We start from the raw sequence: 17,313 nt of genomic DNA on the forward strand, positions 1-17,313 counted from the left end.
TCTACATTTTTGATTATATTAGAAGCTTTTCGTATATAAAAACATTTTACTATTCGATGTAATCATATTGACTTTCACAATTTCAAATCACACAACTGATTGCACGCGTCAGCACGGTTAATGCAATACCAACAGGGTAGGCCGCTTTAAAACCAATGCTGGATTGATCGCCTACAGACTGGTGAGAAATGTAAACCGAACAAATGCATTTTCACTTTACCTAGGGTGATAGTGACCTAAGGCCATTCACCTAGGCTTTATTTTGTTTACCAGACACACGGTAGCAATTTTCTACACCAACCAGCATCACGAATCACAATGGCATAGGTAAATGGGAGTTACGCACAGAGGGACACCGCTGGCCGATTTCATTTCTTCTCGGAAAATACTGCGTCATAGGCGGATTTCGCCAGTCCCGATACACTGTCCTTCAGCTCGCCCAGGTTGGACGGGATGGTTGGCAGCTCCAGCTGCTTATCTCCCGGCTTCACGCCATACACAAAGTTGTACCCGATCGTAGCAAACTTTTTCGCCTCCACCAACCCGTGCTGGGCGTACATTTCCGCCTCCTGCGGGTAGCAGATGGACGCTACGCCGCCGGCACCGAACGAGGTGTAGATGACGCGCTTGAAGAAGCCACCGCGCAGACCGAAGATCAGACCGGCCAAACCACCGATCGCGATGGCTCCGACACGTGGCATCGTATTGTCCTCCTGGTGCAGATAATCGTTGATGACTGCAAATCGGGATGCGCTGTTAGATTCTAGGCATTCAGTTGCGTAAAACAAGCTACAAAGGACTTACATTTAGTTTGCTTCTTGCCTTCCTCGAACAGGTCGACTATTTGCTTCTTTTGATCGTCGACTAGCTTCGATGCTTCCTGCACCTGTACACGGATCGTCCGGAATCCCTCTTCAAGCATGGACGCCGGCCCGGTTGATTCATTCCGGCGCTGGTGGCATTCACAGGCAATTTTCTGGTTGAGCGGTCGGTAAAGCGGAAGTTCCGATGGTCGGCAGACCATTTTATTGGGCTCCTCGGCGACGGCAGACTTCGGCTTGTCTGCTCCGGCGCTGGCATTCACCGCCACCGCACCCAGCAGCAGCGGCGTCGCTTTTGTGCTCACCGAGCGGAACATCGCAACCAAATGGTCCTAAAATACTACATTTTCGTTTTAAAATGGGATATGTAAACAGAAAACTAGACTTACTCTTAAAATTATGTAATTTTTCGTTGTTTTTCGTTTGCTGACCAATTATGAATGTGTCGCCGAACAGTTTTTGACAGATGGACAGCTGGTGGAAGATGGGAAAAATAAGAAAAAAAAAACAAAGGCTACATGATGCAACCCAAATAACAAAATCTAAGCGTCTGATATGAAGTCAGTTAATGGTCAAATAACAAAGTTTAAATAATGGCCGGATGATTCGGTCTGAAACAGTCAGTGAGGCAACAAAATAATTAAAACAACATAATACGAAAATATATATATATATATATAAAAATATGACAAGAGTGGTCCGTTTTGCAATAATACATAAAATTGTTATCCACAAATCGTTTGTCAAAATTTACACTTTTCCATTACGTCTTCGTACTGCGCATGAACATGGAGCAAATTCGATCGATTTTTCAACGCCTCTACGAAGCTCCCAAAGCGACAAAACGTTCACATTATTAGCAAAGAAAACAGTCGAGTGAAAGCATCACTGAAAGCTCATATTAATCTTGTAAGTATTTCTGAAAATAAGAACGATTGAAAAGCTGAAGAAGTAATAGACATTATTCATTGTTTAGTGTAAAATAAATGAAAATTGTTCTGTTAAAAGGTTACAGGTAAAAAGTGCATTGAACGCTGTTACGGGGACAACTGGTTGACGCCACGGTTATGAAGGTCAATAGCAGAGACGCTTTTGCAACAGGGAAGTAGTACCAGTTGTTGAATATCGGACATTTTTGCACAGTTGTCTGTAATGATGCTGATACGATAATCGCTTTAATCTTATTCCCACTAATACGCAGATTAAAATTTCAGCAAAATCGAATAGTTCTTCTTGCGTGTGAAAGAATGTGTGTATGTTTGTGCGACTGTGTGCGTGATTGAGATTGAGTGCTTTCTCTTAGTTTTAAGAGATGATTTGGGGAGGGATTCAATGCGCAATTTTGTAGCAGCTTCTCGCGCTTACCGTAGTTACCGCGTAAAGCCCGAGAAGCTGTGGAAGGTAACGCAACTAAACTGGTTTTTTTTTCTTCTTATTTGTTGCTTTTCCCACAAACTCTGGACACACCCGTCCAACTTGCAGCAAAGTTCCTTCGCCTGCTGGCTACCGCTGCAGAAGCGCATCCATATGGACGAGACTGGCTGGACTATCCTGCGCATCCTGTCGCAGCGTAATAATGACGAAATCGCGAAAGAGTTCGTCAAGCTAAAGTCGGAAGCCCGGCAGGAGATTGCGGCTCAGGGTTAAAAGGCAAAAGTTAAACAAAAATATGTCAGTGTTGCGTGGACCGAAAACATAACATAATAATTCGTTATTAACTATTCGTGAATATAAGATAAAAACAAAGAGAAAAAATTAAGAAAAAAAAAACAACAAACACATACACACACAGAAACACAAAACTATCCAACTTACATAAAAACAAACCTAGAGCTCCTAAGAAGTAAAAACGAGAGCAGTGAATGAGGGCAGATGTAGTTATGAAAGAAAATAACAGTAAGGTAAACAGTAGCAGAGTAAGATCGTCATTACGAACGCTTAGAATAGATACCGAAGGAAGACTGTAGAGATAGGGAATGCGAAGCGATAAAAGAAGAAGAGATAAGAGAGAAAGAGAAAGAGCGAGAAAGAGAGAGAGAGTTGTTAAACCAGCAGCAGCAGCAGCAACGCTATACATAACTAATCTTTATCTCTCGACTATATTTCTATTCCTACAATCGAACCATCACTGTGTGTATGTGTGTGTGTATCTCCAAATCGCAAATTGTATTGTCGTCATAGTTATACAAACTCGTCGTCTAATAGGAGCGTCGTCTAAAAGGATTTGGCAGGCGTTGTTGGCATCCGGAGCGCCGGCGGACACATTCCGTCCGTTCCGTATTTGGTTTTGAATGAATCCTGCCCAGTTTTGCCCAACTTCCCACTTTACTACTATCATCAATCTCGAGCAGCAATGAAACAATCGATGTTATAAAGGGAGAGAAAGAGCAAGATAGTGAAGCTAAAAGCGATCAGCAGATTTCCGGGAGCTCTCCATATCCAACCCTTACTGTGAAAAACAAAAACCAAAATACATATATCTAATGTTGTTTACTCCTCTTACTCTGCGTTACGATGTTATCAGTTACGTTTTGATGAAAATGAAACAAAAAAACAAAACAAAACAAAACATACACAAAAACCTAAACACATAGCAAGATCGACTCTCGTTCCGTTCAGATCAATGTAGAAACCAGCTAGGGTCAACAGATTGGTCAACCGTAGTGCGGTAAGCAAAAAGCCAAATACCAAAAATCGAAAGACAAAACCAACAAGAAACAATCAAAAATCGCAACAACAAAAAAAAAGTTAATCGCCCGTAAAGTATTATGTTTGTCCACTGGATGTGAGGATTATGGCAAAGGAAAGGAAAAAAGAAAGAAAGGAAAACCATCAATGTTGATTGGAAGTATAAATTCTCTATATAATAAGAAAGGGTATAAGAACGAAGAAAAAACACAAGTAAAGCCATTACAACGACATGTTGTTTTCAATACAGTACGCACAGAGAGGGTAAGAGAGGTAATTAAAGAGAAGCAAAGAGACAGAGACAGAGAAAAAAGAAAGAATGATACAGAGAGAAGGATACAGAGTTTTTTCATTGGTTTTCATATTTGTGGGGCACTTCCTAGAGTCTTTCTTTTGTGAAGTAAACTTTATCTGTTGGGAATTGGACTCGATGGCACCCTTTTTGGAGGTTCTTTGGAAATTCCTGTTGGATTTGTCCAAAATCAGTGCTTTAGAATTCCCACTACACATAACGTTCATTTCCAGTAAGAAAGAGCATATAAAGTGTCCCACAACTATGAAAATTCCTGAAAAGCCCTGTAAAACATTGAACGATGAAAAAAAGTAAAACAAGCAAAGATAATAACCAACCAGTAAGAAGAGAAATCAGCCACAAAAGTAGCGAAACAGCATAGTAAACACTTCGTAATCGTTATCGGCAGACAAAGGCAGCATCCATGTACACCGTATATAAATATCATACCAAATATCATACATACGCATACGAACCTACCTACCAATCCTAACTACCTGCCTACACCAGCATACACCCTCTTATCTACCTTTCATGCAAACATACCCGACCTACCCCAATAACTACCTACCAAGAGCACATACATATACTGCATATATATATATACACATATAGAACAAAATGCAAACCACAAACGAACATACCAGGCATGTAGTGTCAGAGAGCAAACGTATAAGAAGTAATCATAGTTGTAACACAGAGGTAATATATACATATACATATATATCACACATTATTAGCTCCCATAATACATTCGGCCGCTATGTAGGGGTGTAGCCGCGATCATCAGTCAGTCAGTGTAGTGCAGTGAGTCTGGGAAGCGAGACGGTTCGGTAGCAGAGGGCACATCATTGTAAGCTAGGATATGTAAAAATGTTATGCACTTAGCAGATGAAAAACAGTTGATAGAAGCTATTACAATTTGATTGTTTAAAAATATTTTCTAACAATTCCTTGCTTATAGTAAGATACAAATTCCAAAAATAAATCTTTTGCAAAAACAATCCGACGTGGTCATTATTTTGGGGAACATTACAATCTGTTTCAAATGGTCGGGTTATATTGATTGACTTAAAAGCCCACTGGTAATGCTCTTCTATGGATTGACAAGGACCAACATTATCTGGCCTCGAACCTGGATAGTTCCCAGGCTCCAACTTCCATAACGATTGTATGTTTGATCAACGTAAGATTACATTATAACATCATAAGATCACATTTACATTTAATTACAGTTTAACAGTAATAGTCCGTTCTAATGACGTATAATAATGTTATTACAATGTTGATCAATGATCGATAACTGACTGAACTGATATTCAAAATCATGTAGTGTGTTGGTGCAATGCAATTCGTTTCAGACGATTCAACATAATTGTTAGATAAAGTGGCCACTAAATGTGACCTATAAAATGTTGCAATGCAATCAATTTTAACCATTTCCGATTTCAAGGAGAAATATTTGTTCAATTCCTTCCAATAACAAATGTACAACCATTAACACCTACCCAGCAGCCAAACAGGCAGCCATACACACGAAGACAACAAAATGTCAATTTAATCAGTCAGTTGCAATGGAATGCTTCCGTACGATCTCGGTAAAATGATTAATTTCCTACACATCTGCCATGGTGGAATTAATAATAATAAAAAAAAAACAGAAGTAAACCCTTGGTGCATGATGAGATGGGTGGGAAAAATTCCAATCAACTATATCAAAGTCATTCCAGTTGTATGTGTGTGTTTATGTTTGTGCGCTGGCAGCATCCCTGCCAGCAGCAGGACAGGCCCGGTTTTTGTGATATACACATGCACGCACGTACCGCCCAGCAACCAGGTCATAGGTTCGAAAGAACAGTACACCAACAGCTCGAGCGATGTATGTCATGCCCGGTGGAGGTTGAATTTCCATTAGAAAATTGAATTAAAAATCTGAAGCACAAAATGGATCAAGAGTTCGCCACCGCCTCCTCCATACTAACGACCTCTTTCTTTCGGGGCGCCGTTGCCCGTAAGGAGAGGGTAGCACAGGGAGTTCTCTCAGTTGATCGGTATTCCCTTATCAGGATATCTGCGAGTCGAGGGGCCGATCAGGGGTGGACCATGATTCAACACGTGAGAAGTGGAACTCGACAACAAAACCAGACACACTCGCCTCCCAAATGGACTGGCAAATCGAATCGACCCCCATCGGAATGGGGATGTGCGGAGGGAAGGATGCAGACTCTGTGCGAGAGTTTGCGTGCGCGTGTGTGTGTCCATTCTTGCCGAGGCATCTGCAAATGAAATAAAGCCAAAATGCCAGCACGTATCACTGCTGCAATTAGGATGTGACGCGACCGTTCCCCCAGCAATGTGTCCATTATTGCGCGTATGTAGCTGCTTGGTGGCGTATCTTGATCGTCTTCTTCCCACAGTCTTCCGGTCAATGTCCGTTCAGGGACGGGGACCGGACGTATCCTGGATGGGTTCTTTCTCGCACTACCAACCGCTTAATGCCTGGTAGCACACAATAAAGCGTACGGACACGAGTGTGTGCGCGGTCTGTTTGGTCTGTACGTCCATTTGATCGGAAGGAAAAATGCAGCGGAGCACTAAAAACTGTCTCCTGTGCTGTGTAGGTCAGTGCACAAATGAGCAAGGAAAAGCGCTGTGACCGTATGTGTCTCTTCTATGTTTTTTTTTCAATGAGCACTAAAACCACTTCGATCTTGGCTTGGTTCGTTATTTGGTGTTCAGCTGGAAGGAAATGACATCACTCGAAGCTCGGGCAGCAAAAGCTGGCACCCAACACCAACAGCCAGCACCATTTTGCGGAAAGAGCATTTTACTTCCAGCGAACCCAGTTGGCTGGTCCTCGGCTTGGTAGGAAGGAAAGGACAGAGCGATGCCTGAACGCTTGAAGACATTTTCCTTGTGCTCGGTCGGGATGAAATATGGTCGTACCATGATGGTGACGATAGCTATCTTTTCATGTTTGTCACAAGTACCACCGGCGGCTAATGTTGGATGTGTCCTCCCGGGCTTACGATATGGCACCGGGAGCCAGGCCAATGACTCATATGATCGAAAGACAGAAGCAACTCGGGATGCGGCATAAAGGTCTGCATGATGAGAGAGACTAAGAAGCGATGGAAAGCTTCGGTCTGGGATAGATGGGACCCTCGAGAATTGAGGTACGTGTAGCAATCTGGATATCCAATATTGGGAAGCAAAGCTCTGCTGAACACAGTTTGGATGGTGTTTCTTTAAAGCCTTGCCAAAATACCAACACTCCAGCTTTTACTGTTATCGATTTCAGAATTTTTAAGCATTTGCCAGTGCATTAAAATTGCACCACCAGTCAGCGCTAACACTACCAATTCGTCCACCTGACCGATGCTATCAGTGTAATGTAAAACATTTTCCATTACCGTAGTAAGGAAATGGTGCTTTTGTGCCCTACTGCATCCTGTTTCGGCTGCGTGTGACAAGCAGAATGTTGTCGTCGGTATAATGAATTATGCACCACATTCCAAAAGCCAGCATCCAGAGCGCTGCTGTTGCCCGTTGCCCTCATTGGATTTTCCTGTTTAACTTTGCAATGGTAAACAGTGTGCATTTCATGATTTGTTGTAAAAAAAAGTACACTCACACACACACGCACACGTGCGCTGGGTCATGGAAATGGAAACTGAGAAGTACTTCGCGCAATTGAGAAGCTTTCTGAAGGAGTTGTTTTAGTTGATTGGACTGGCCTCAAACGCTCGTAAACGCTTTCGCTTCGGCTTTCGGGGCCCGTTTGGCATAAAGTTTGGTGGTCCCGGTGCCCGGACAAAAATGTCGGAGTAGGTCAATAAACATAATTAAAACTGTGTGTGTGTGTGTGTGTGTTTTTTTTTGTCTTTTCCATTTGAGATGCAGAAAAACTCCTAGGACGAAAACGGGATGTTTGGTAGAGCTAGGGATGGTTTTATTTTGGGATTGCTGTACCTAATTTAATTGTCACTCTTTTATGCGCAAAAACAAGGGAAACAAAAACTTGGGGAAAGAAACAGTGCTTCACTTTACTATCACAAATTAACGCTTTAATTAGATGCTTTAATGGATGCAATAATCTGAAGCAGCTATACAGATATCCAACGAGGTCAGCTGCTTCTTGGAAAAGGGCAGTTCAGGGAAATATCAAAGGTAATGGTACAAAAGTTGTTTGTATTGAAACGTGCTCTCGGAAGTTAAGAGCAAAGTTTCCTGATATTCAGACCAACGCTCGTGCACGCCAAACGTGTGCAAACTGTATCCACCGTGCACATGTATTACAGAAAAAGGAATGAAAGCCGCAAAACAAAAGGAAAAGAAACATTCAATCGGTACAACACAACTTTCATACTTCGCTTAGCATGCAAAACAGCAGCAGCAGCAGCAGCAGCTGCTATTGCTGTCCGAGAAGATTAGTTTAAGAGGAAGAACTTACTCGAAGGGAGCTTATGGATTTCATTTAGCAGTGATTCCACAACCACTTGGAAAAAGCATGCTAGTCATAACAACCGTATCGACCAAGCGCTATAAATTGCAAATCCTTCTGTTGGAGTGGATATGAAGAAGCTCCTATAGTTCCAACGACCTCCAAGAACGGTCTTTATTAATATGAAAAATGAATTGAAATAATAACGTTAGAAAATGTTATTCATTCATGAATGTTTTTATGTATTTGAAAATACCAGTGAAATGAGAAAATTCTGGAACTTACTGAGGTATGCATCATTGAAATTGAAATATGTACAGTAATAAACCTGCTAGAAATAAGATGACTATTTTCCCTAAATAATATAAAACTCTAAACGTCTAAAAAGAGCAATAGAAAGCTAAGTTAGTTACAAACTATTGGATGAAAATTAACAACTATTCCCACTCAAACAATGCATTCGGCAAACAACCAATGCAATAATTCAACATAGTTGTACTGATACACCCATTTTATTGGTGTATTACAATGCAAACTGGAACGATTTTTTATTTTTCATTTAAAACACATTAACGTGCGTGTTGAGTTTATGAACGCATTATGAATTCAGTGCAGGTTCGCCCAAGTACAGCGCGTGATGTATTTACCGATAAAAAGAACGATTTAAAGAGAATGGAGCTTTACCGTTCCAGGCTCTCCAAGTGCAAACGTTCTTTGTGCCGATTCTAATGTGGAAGAAATTTAATTTCCTTTCTTTCTTCGGTGCTGTAAATGAAGCACATTCCCCAGCACATTGCATGAGCAAAGCGAGCAGTAAAATTTCCTCCTTGTAATGTGTGTGTGTGTGTGGTACGGCGAAAAGAATAACCTAACGTTCCGACGACAAGAGTTCAATTTCCTGCTAAATCCTTTCCCTGCAGCCTGCCATAGCGTTGAAGCTAAACTAACGTCGCTTACCGTCCAATTTACCAAAACCAACCTACCGCGCAACCTACCGGCCGAACCTGAACCGAACGGGCTAAGCTCACTCACCAGTTCGCTATTCGCTATTCTGTTCACGGGGCAACGTTGAAGCAGCGGCTGCTACCAAGACGACCTCCACACTTGCACCGGGTCGTACCGACCGGACGGTGTGCGGAGTTATATCGATATTTCTTCGATAGTCTCGAAGCATCCTCATTCTTTACAGCTTTTTTGTGTGTCTTGTTGTGCATCATACACAGGAAGTCTGGCAAGAAGAATGGTCTGCTCTTGCGTAAAATACAGTACAAACAGTATCGTTACCGTAGCTGTAAGCTTATGCCAGCACGTATTATATGGGGTGGGGAACATTGAGCAAAAATTATAGAATTCAAGGAATTTCGTACATTACTAATACTTGTTGTGCATGCTCTAGAAGAGGGTCTACACATCGGAGTGTGTGGCTACCACGAGCCAGGGCATCGCAGCCTCTACGTAAAGATGTCGGGTCCGTGTGCCCATGCCAACGTTCGCAATGGAGATTGTGCCGTGGTTTCCACGTACTGCAGAATGGCGCGTTCTATAGCGTTCTACGGTACAGTGAGACCACCGTGCAGCCTGCAGGCGGACAGGTGGAAAGGAAAATCCGCAAAAGAAAATCAGAACGGCGAGAAGAAAAGCGTGCATGAAAAATGGAGGAAACATGGCATTCGCCTGATGGGCATCACCAGCTGGCACTGCGCATGTCCAGCGGTGTTTTCTGCTCCTCGCTGGGTAGATTCCTGACGCTCTTTCACCAAGGGCTCTCTGAGCTTCTCTCTTGCAAGTGAGTCATAATTTTGTAGGACGTTTTCCAAAATTCTAAACGTACTATTATACTCCAATTCTCCGCAAATAAATACAAATTAAGATATACATTAACCGTTGCACTGCTAATGGTAAAAAATAGGATTGCCCTGTGCACACCTTGTGCCCCTTTGTCGACAAGAGGGTGAATGACGAGAGCGTTGATGGCCGATTCGTAAAAGGGATTTCCTGCAGCGGATCAATGATTACACCTTTGTTATGCTAACGCAGAGTGTGTCGCCGTCGAAACCGTCAACGTCGCTCTCCCCTTTGGCCACCTTCAATAGCCTCGTGTCTCCATCGTGTCGCAATCGATGAGGCAGTAGCGTCGGCTGTAGCATGAAGAGAATAAAAAAAAACTCCGCTTGCCGAGAAGTGGTAAAACAACTGTCCTGTGTCACCCAGCCCGAACCACCACCCGTTTAATCCGTATCCCTTGACTGCTCAGCTACTCCCTCTTTGTAAGAGAGCGCTGGAGCAGTCCGTGTGACTTGTACGGGAGCCTGAGCGAGTGTCTGTAATTTGCTCGCAACTAGCTGGTCTCCGAAAGCGTTCTCTCCCAAGCGCCGAAGGGCCAGTCGTCTTGCCAAACAGCGCACAACAGAACCGAACCCTGTGCTCCGTTCTCGGGCAGTTCGACAGTTTCGATACAGTGCCGTAAGCAGTCACATCGGAAATTGCTTCCGTTCCAGTGGTTCTCAGTGCAGGTACCGCGGGTTCGACGACTGGCCAATCCGCAGAGGTGTGCAAGCTGTGTGCGTTGAGGTGATGGTGGTGGTGGTGTTGGTGGTTACCGCTTACCATCCCGGTACATAGGTCCATACCTGGTCGAGCAGGCTTAATGAGCTTTGGTCGTCAGTTTCTCAACAGTTGCTGATTCTAGCGGAAACGTTGGGGTGGATGGGGGGCGGAGCAGAGTAGGGGACGAAAAGTGTTATACATTAGCGGCGTTAGAGGTGATCGAACGAAATCGAACAAGCACTTTGTCGAGTAATCGATACAATACTCTTGCTTACCAATGAGTCATCGACAGAATCAGTGTCACCATCGATATAATGCGAAGAAATTGTACTGTATTCAACAATTTTAAGCACGTGAAGGAAACACCTGTGAAAGAGTGTGCTGATTCGAAGTTCCCTTTAATTGTTGGTTCCTTAGACTGATTCCATTTCTAGGTCTGCGGTAGGAAGACCGTGTCCAAATGCAAGTGCCTGCCATTACGCGAAAGTTTCCCTTGCAGAAAGTCAACCATTTCTGCCACAAGGACGAGACGCTGTGTGTGGGAATTCTAACTCGTAAGAATGTCCATGACTGTTTTCCGCAGTGTACGAGTGTGTATGTGCATGTGTGCATGTGTGTGTGTGTGTTTGAGTTTCTATTGATGCAATGTAAAACCTGAAATTCGTTTCGTGTTCCGTGTGGCCAAAGGTCGCGTAGTGTACACATACTCACACACGACGCACACTCTCATACACAAGAATCGATCGGTGAAGTATGAATCATCCGTCGGAAAACTGCTCTTTCGCTCACCGCCTACCCCCTTCCCACCATCCAATGCCGGACATTGCGCCATTGTGTGAAAACCAGACCCACCAAATCTCACTGTGCACGGTTGTGTGTGCGCGCGTATGTGTGTATCTATGCGTATTTGTGTGCGCAAATGTTTGTGTATTGGTCGGGTTTGGCGTGCGTGCGCAAATGTGTAGAAAGGAAAACTCCTTTTCACAGTGTATGACTGTGTTTGTGTGTGTGTGTATGTTTGTGTGTGGATGAAAGGGGGATATTGCGCAGCTGAGCGAACACAATGAGCAAGCTATGTGCTCTACACGGGGCGTGTGTGATGAGCTGCTTCTGCTCCTTTGAGTGTCTACGTGTGAGTGTGTGTGTGTGTGTGTGATTGTGCCAAATGAAGCGAGAGAGAACAAAAATACGACTGCCAAGAAGGAGAGAGAGAGAGAATATGCGAGAGTTAGTGTGGAAAATAAAAGGCGAGGTGGGGAAAGGGAGAAAAACTCTCTACGTGTGTGTGTGTGTGTGTGGAACCGAACGAACACAAACGCTCTGTTTTGGGGGGGCGAAGGATATACTAAAAACCTCACTACAGTTCTGTGTCGAAGGCGATAGATCCCACGGATTGTGAGCTCCTTTAAAAAAAAAACAGCATTTAATATCGCACTGTCCAAAATCGCGTGTGCCCGAAAATCGGAACTCCCCGTTTGGACATTGTTTTTGGGCATTGGTTCGCACCAGTTGGTTTTGTGTTGGTTTGTAATTTTTATCGATTGACGTGAACTCGGTATCGAAAGTAGATACACACATTCGAACGATTGTACGTAGTGGAATAGTGGAAGAAAACAGGAACAGGATATTTATCCGCAGCCCACTGCAGGCACGTGGCACGGGAAAGGGGATGTCGATTGGAGACTGTTCGATTGGAGGCTAGTAAACCGTACACGAAAAAGGGGATTAGGATATTCGATTACACGCACGGTGAGCCCAGGAACGCTTCAGTCTTCGGTTGCAGGCTTATCGGTGTGATGGCTGATGCTGAATCAGCCAGTTTTTCAGGAACGTACGACAGAGGCCAGAAGAATCTTCGGTGAAGTGTGAAGTATTCGACTGGACAGAGAGAAAAAGACCACAGGAAAAAAAAAACTTGTATCATGTATTGGTATACTGGGGGAAAATAAGGACTACTTTACAATTGAGTGGTACACGCCAAAGAAGATCAATAGTTTGAGCATAGTTGGCAACTGCCTTAAGAGATAGGAAGGATTTTCAAAATGAGATTTTTTATCCTATCATCTCATTCATTACCAATTTCAGGTGAATCATTATTGCGGTGAGTGTTCAGTTTAGTCTTTGCACCCGAGTACCGTCCTAGTGTGAGTGTCGTGCATTAGTTGCACCCCGTTGCCTTTGTGCAGCGCTACGTTGTGACATTATAGTGGTACTAAAGTGAAAGAAACGAAAGAGTGTGTAACGAAAAAAGCAAACCAAATCAAACCAAAAACGAACGAGCTCCGAAGTAGAGCTGCGGAAGGATACAGTGTGTTGTATACAGGTGATACAACCTGGTAGTTTGAAAGAGTATCGCAGTTACTGCCGTTTCAGCGTCCATTATCATAGTAGCAGCAGCAGCAGCAGTAGCAGCTACGATGTCATCCTCAGTGTGGCCAGTGGCGTTTGCCTTTGTCCTGGTGACACTTTATTCCACGGTCCCGTCTCAGGTAAGAAGCGCTTTAGAACGGCTTAAGTCTAGCAGAAGGACGAGCTAATCGCGTCGTCAAGTTACAGGTACCGATCTGATAACAGGGATCAGTATATAAGCTTACAGCACAGTATCGAATGTGTGTCCCCAATTTTAACCCCTGGGGTGCAAAATCAGATATTGATTCCTGCTCATACACCGCAGAGTTGTCGTACCCCGTTTGTCAAGGCTATCACCGGCGGGCCCCGTGTGGCTCATGTCAACCAGCACCCCCAGGAACACCCTTGAACCTCAAAGAAGGACTGCACGCAACGTGAAACAAAGAGCGCCCGCTTTACTTCATCGCCATAAGCCTTTGGAGCTGGTTCGTGTTTCGAGAACCCCGCCGAGAAAGGGTTCAAATGTCAACTTATGGCTTTTTTAATGCATTCTTGATTGCATTTTGTGGCGGGGGCCTTCCCATTTTTTTTGTTGTTTTTGTTGCCTTTTGGCTCGTTTCACCACCTTCAACTTGACCGGGAACAGGTCGGTCGTCCAGGTTAGCGAAAACTTCTTACGGCGAAACCAGGCAGGAAATTAGATTCCGCTTGAACGCAGGTCCATTGCACGCTACCCGCCGAAAGGAATATATGATTACCTTGAGGAAACCTTTGTAGTGTGCGCGCACTTTCGCAAACCCCTACCGAACCGGGAACCCCTGTGCGGATCGGTCTTTTGCGTTGGATAGCGATTCTTGTAATTGCTGTAGGGTACCATACTAAGGAAACAAAAAAACAGGACCTCTGTGCATCTACACCTGGCACGATCGGGGTGTGTGGAGCTCCCAACCATACGCATCTAGTTCCTACAGGCGTTTGTTCGACTACCAGTGAAAGGATACAGCTCATTCCCTGCCTATTTATATATTTTTAGTTACCAAGTTCTGCATTACTGCTTCACCCTATTGCGTTGTGGTCACGGTTTGACGTTAGTAGCCCCTGCAGACCTTGCGTGGGTTGCAAGTAGTTAAGTGGAGCTGGAAATCAATACTGGAGCACATTTTCTTCACGTGTGCTTCACAGAGCAACTCTTTTACTCTTGTTTGATATATCTAGAGCAGTGCCCAAGCAGGAAAGGGATAGCAATGAGTCCTGCAAAAACGAAAGCGAAGTATACCGTGGGAGTATGTTTACATGCGATTTTAAGTTTTACCATGTGGAAAACTGTAAATGCGAAGGCACACGTTGCTCGCTCGTTGTTTATTCTTCGGCAAGGACTTTAGCAGCGAGCAAATTCCAAACTGGGAAACCGGGGTCTCTTCTGACAAGCAGCCGTCGGAAAACCACCCTGTGCGGGATATTTTTTGCTACACGTCTCCACACACATTTCACACCACCACTACCACTGCGGTGGTAAATGCCATGCAGGAAGGGTCACTTCCTATCCACCCGCACACTACGAACCGTACACCACCACCAAACCGATTGTCCTGCGCAAAAAGAATTTCGGAATTGAACCTGGTGTGGTATGTGTATGCGTGCCTTACGCTGGCTGCCACCCTCGTGTCTGTTTTCGGTGTGCCGTAGCGTACAGCAGGGGCAGCTGTTCGACACTTCTTGCCCGCGCGAAGGGGTGCCGTGGGGATGTGTCACAAACTCTGACAGCCCACACACCCCAAGTCGTCCCGTACACAGCCGTGGGAACGTTTTGACGGAGGATTGTGTCCCTCTAACCTCCCCCCCCCCGCCCACCAATGCTTTCGGTGTTACTTCGGGGCGTCAGGGAGCGCTGCGTGTCCGGCGTTGCCTTCAGCTCTAGTGTGACGAAGGATTTTAATATGCAGCATGAGTCATGATGGGCCGAACTGTGTGGTACGGGCACAGCGAAGACTGACAGCACTCGGTGTAGACTGTGTTTGCCCGTGAAACAAACGCGTTATCCTTTTTTTTGTAAGAAAAATAAATACAGCAGTGACGACTGCTTCCTAACAGCTTACTGTCGCGTTTTGCACAGTGGCAGAAATGTGCCCTGCATTCCTGCTGGAGCTGCTAAAGAGGGATTGAAATATTGTTTTTTTTTTTGTTCATTTCTTTGCTATCTTAGCAAGCCTTTTTTTGCGATCTTTTCTGGGTTTCTGGTTGTTGTGTAATATATCAACCCGGGGAAAAACACATCTCTATACAAAATGGGAATCCTATTGCCATTTTTCAAGATGAGTTGGGCGTACGGCGAAGGTTGCTCGAAACAAATGGTTCGAAATTGATTTAAGAAATTGATTAGACAAACTTCCTTCCACAGTTAGGGCGCATTGACAAATCGTGTGCCCTTTAACGGCCCGGACTGAAAAGGAAGGGAATGAAGCAAACGATGATTTGAAAAGTTGTTAGGATATTCATGTAGTGGCTTGTTGCCGGTTCAAGCCACGACCAATGTTGCATTTAGTATTTTCTCATTACTTATTTGTGTATCATTTATATATTGTACACATTCATCAAACTCAAACTTTAACTACAGCACGTTCACATAGTTAGTATAATTTAACCTATCATTTAATAAATATATTCATCCATAGCATTGTACTTTGCTTTAACGCCGCATCGATATATAATGAAAAATCAATTATAATCAAACCTAAAAAAAGGAGGAAGTGAAATGAGATGAAAAAAGGTCATCGTGGCGCAGTGATCAGGTTTCGGATGTAACAAAAGACTCGCAACTTCCAAGTTGACCTTTTTCTCCGGTAGAGGAATCATTACAACCCATTGCCGACATGCCATGAGATATCGAAAGTTAACAAAAAACGTAACACACACACCTACCCACTCATCTACAACGAGAAGAAACCATTCTTAATTCGCCCGGAGCTAGGTAGCCCGGAGAAAGTGTATCACCCTCAATTTAGGCCCGTCTCACGTTCTGGCCGTTTGTAAAGCGGAAGTCATTTGACAACGCCCGTTACGCCGGAAGGAAGCGGGAGAAGTTTGTGCGATAGAATTGCCGCTAGAAGTTTTTGGCCGTTTCGATCGGGCCTTTTCCCGATAAGGCGGCCGTTTACCCCAAGCGCCCAGCAGCGTCCTTCACACTCACGCTCCACGTTTATGACCATTCCGTCCGGTAGCTTTTACCAACGACGGCGATGGCGACGGCCAGCTGCTTACGTGTTGGCTGGATGGGCGAGGATGGACTATACGCTCGCTAATACCACGCGATAATGAGGCAAAACTGCGTCGGACGAAACAAAAATGATAAAACACCACTGCGAAGGGGGGGAGAGAAAGCGTGCGTACGAGTGCTTCATCACCATTTGCAACCCTAATTTTATCGGAGCAGAACTGTCCCGCTGAATAAATTAAAATCTGTCACGTGATACTAAGGACGTCCGGCAAATGCAGTGGGAGGCGGGGGGGGGAGCTTAGCGGGGACACGGCTCCAAAAAGTTGGACAAAAGGAGCAAGCAAAAACGAAGGAAGGCACAACGGTTGACGCATGGCTTTGTGGGAGTCCTTGGGCGCACAGGACGAATACATGATGTCAAGCAAAGGACATCGAGGGGAAGGTGATGGGAAAAGGATAGCTACACAACAACGGGTTCGGGGCTTGTTGCGATCTTTATAATTTAGTTAAAACTGGATACAACCGAAACCGTTCCGTCTTTTGTTCCCAGTGCGTACTCTACTCGACCACACCTTCACGGCAACATTGTGGGCCCTTTGTTACGCATTTTGCTTGGCGCCGCTTTTTGTTTTCGAATTCGCAAGAAGTGGCAGAGTATTTTTGTTCGGGGACCACCCCGCTTGAGTGCCCTCGGAGCGACCTCCCTGAACAGTGATGACCCTTCGACCAGCGTGGTCCATCGTTGGGGTCGGTGGAGTTGCAAGGTTGAAAGCAAAACGAAAAAGCTTACCCCTTAAGGGCAGAGTGGAGCAAGAAAAGAAAAGGACCTGTAACAAAATGACAGCCAATGGCGAACTTTGTCGGTCACTTTGTCCCTTTGGACTTTCTCTCGGTACCGCCGAGAGAGTGTATCCGTTTGCGTGAACGAAGTGAACTTACTGCCCAAGGAAGGACACAC

The 17,313-nt window shown here is 44.5% G+C and overlaps 2 protein-coding genes and 1 long non-coding RNA gene across 14 annotated transcripts in view; 2 read left to right on the top strand and 1 right to left on the bottom strand.

The window, feature by feature from the left end:
- Positions 1 to 204: 204 nt before the first annotated feature.
- On the bottom strand, positions 205 to 1,342 carry LOC120895055 (MICOS complex subunit MIC27). 2 transcript variants are annotated; one of them, XM_040298053.1, is made up of 3 exons: positions 1,211 to 1,342; positions 805 to 1,161; positions 205 to 736 (listed from the first exon to the last, which is right to left on the bottom strand). In XM_040298053.1, the coding sequence occupies exons 2-3, from the start codon at positions 1,136 to 1,138 to the stop codon at positions 369 to 371; spliced, it is 702 nt and encodes a 233-aa protein (XP_040153987.1). In that variant the 5' UTR covers positions 1,139 to 1,161; positions 1,211 to 1,342; the 3' UTR covers positions 205 to 368. The 2 variants fall into 2 exon arrangements, with proteins under 2 accessions (XP_040153987.1, XP_040153988.1); XM_040298054.1 differs by having other exon boundaries at positions 805 to 1,153; positions 1,211 to 1,293.
- Positions 1,343 to 1,594: 252 nt separating this feature from the next.
- Positions 1,595 to 4,805, top strand: LOC120895430. The gene is made up of 2 exons (XR_005738314.1): positions 1,595 to 1,730; positions 1,830 to 4,805. It is a non-coding gene; the product is annotated as an uncharacterized LOC120895430 (long non-coding RNA).
- Positions 4,806 to 10,630: 5,825 nt separating this feature from the next.
- The window catches only part of LOC120898786 (amyloid-beta-like protein), a 70,728-nt gene continuing 64,045 nt past the window's right edge, over positions 10,631 to 17,313 (top strand). For 6 of the 11 annotated variants that reach the window (XM_040305110.1, XM_040305119.1, XM_040305117.1 and 3 more), the window contains exons 1-2: positions 10,631 to 10,758; positions 12,878 to 13,281. In XM_040305110.1, coding sequence (XP_040161044.1) covers positions 13,210 to 13,281 — 72 coding nt within the window. In that variant the 5' untranslated portion in view covers positions 10,631 to 10,758; positions 12,878 to 13,209. Of the gene's footprint in view, positions 10,860 to 12,207; positions 12,316 to 12,877; positions 13,282 to 17,313 lie in introns of those variants that run through there. The other 5 variants (XM_040305115.1, XM_040305112.1, XM_040305114.1 and 2 more) reach the window with 5 other exon arrangements.

Source organism: Anopheles arabiensis, chromosome 2 (assembly GCF_016920715.1).
Source record: "Anopheles arabiensis isolate DONGOLA chromosome 2, AaraD3, whole genome shotgun sequence".
Lineage (NCBI taxonomy): Eukaryota > Metazoa > Arthropoda > Insecta > Diptera > Culicidae > Anopheles > Anopheles arabiensis.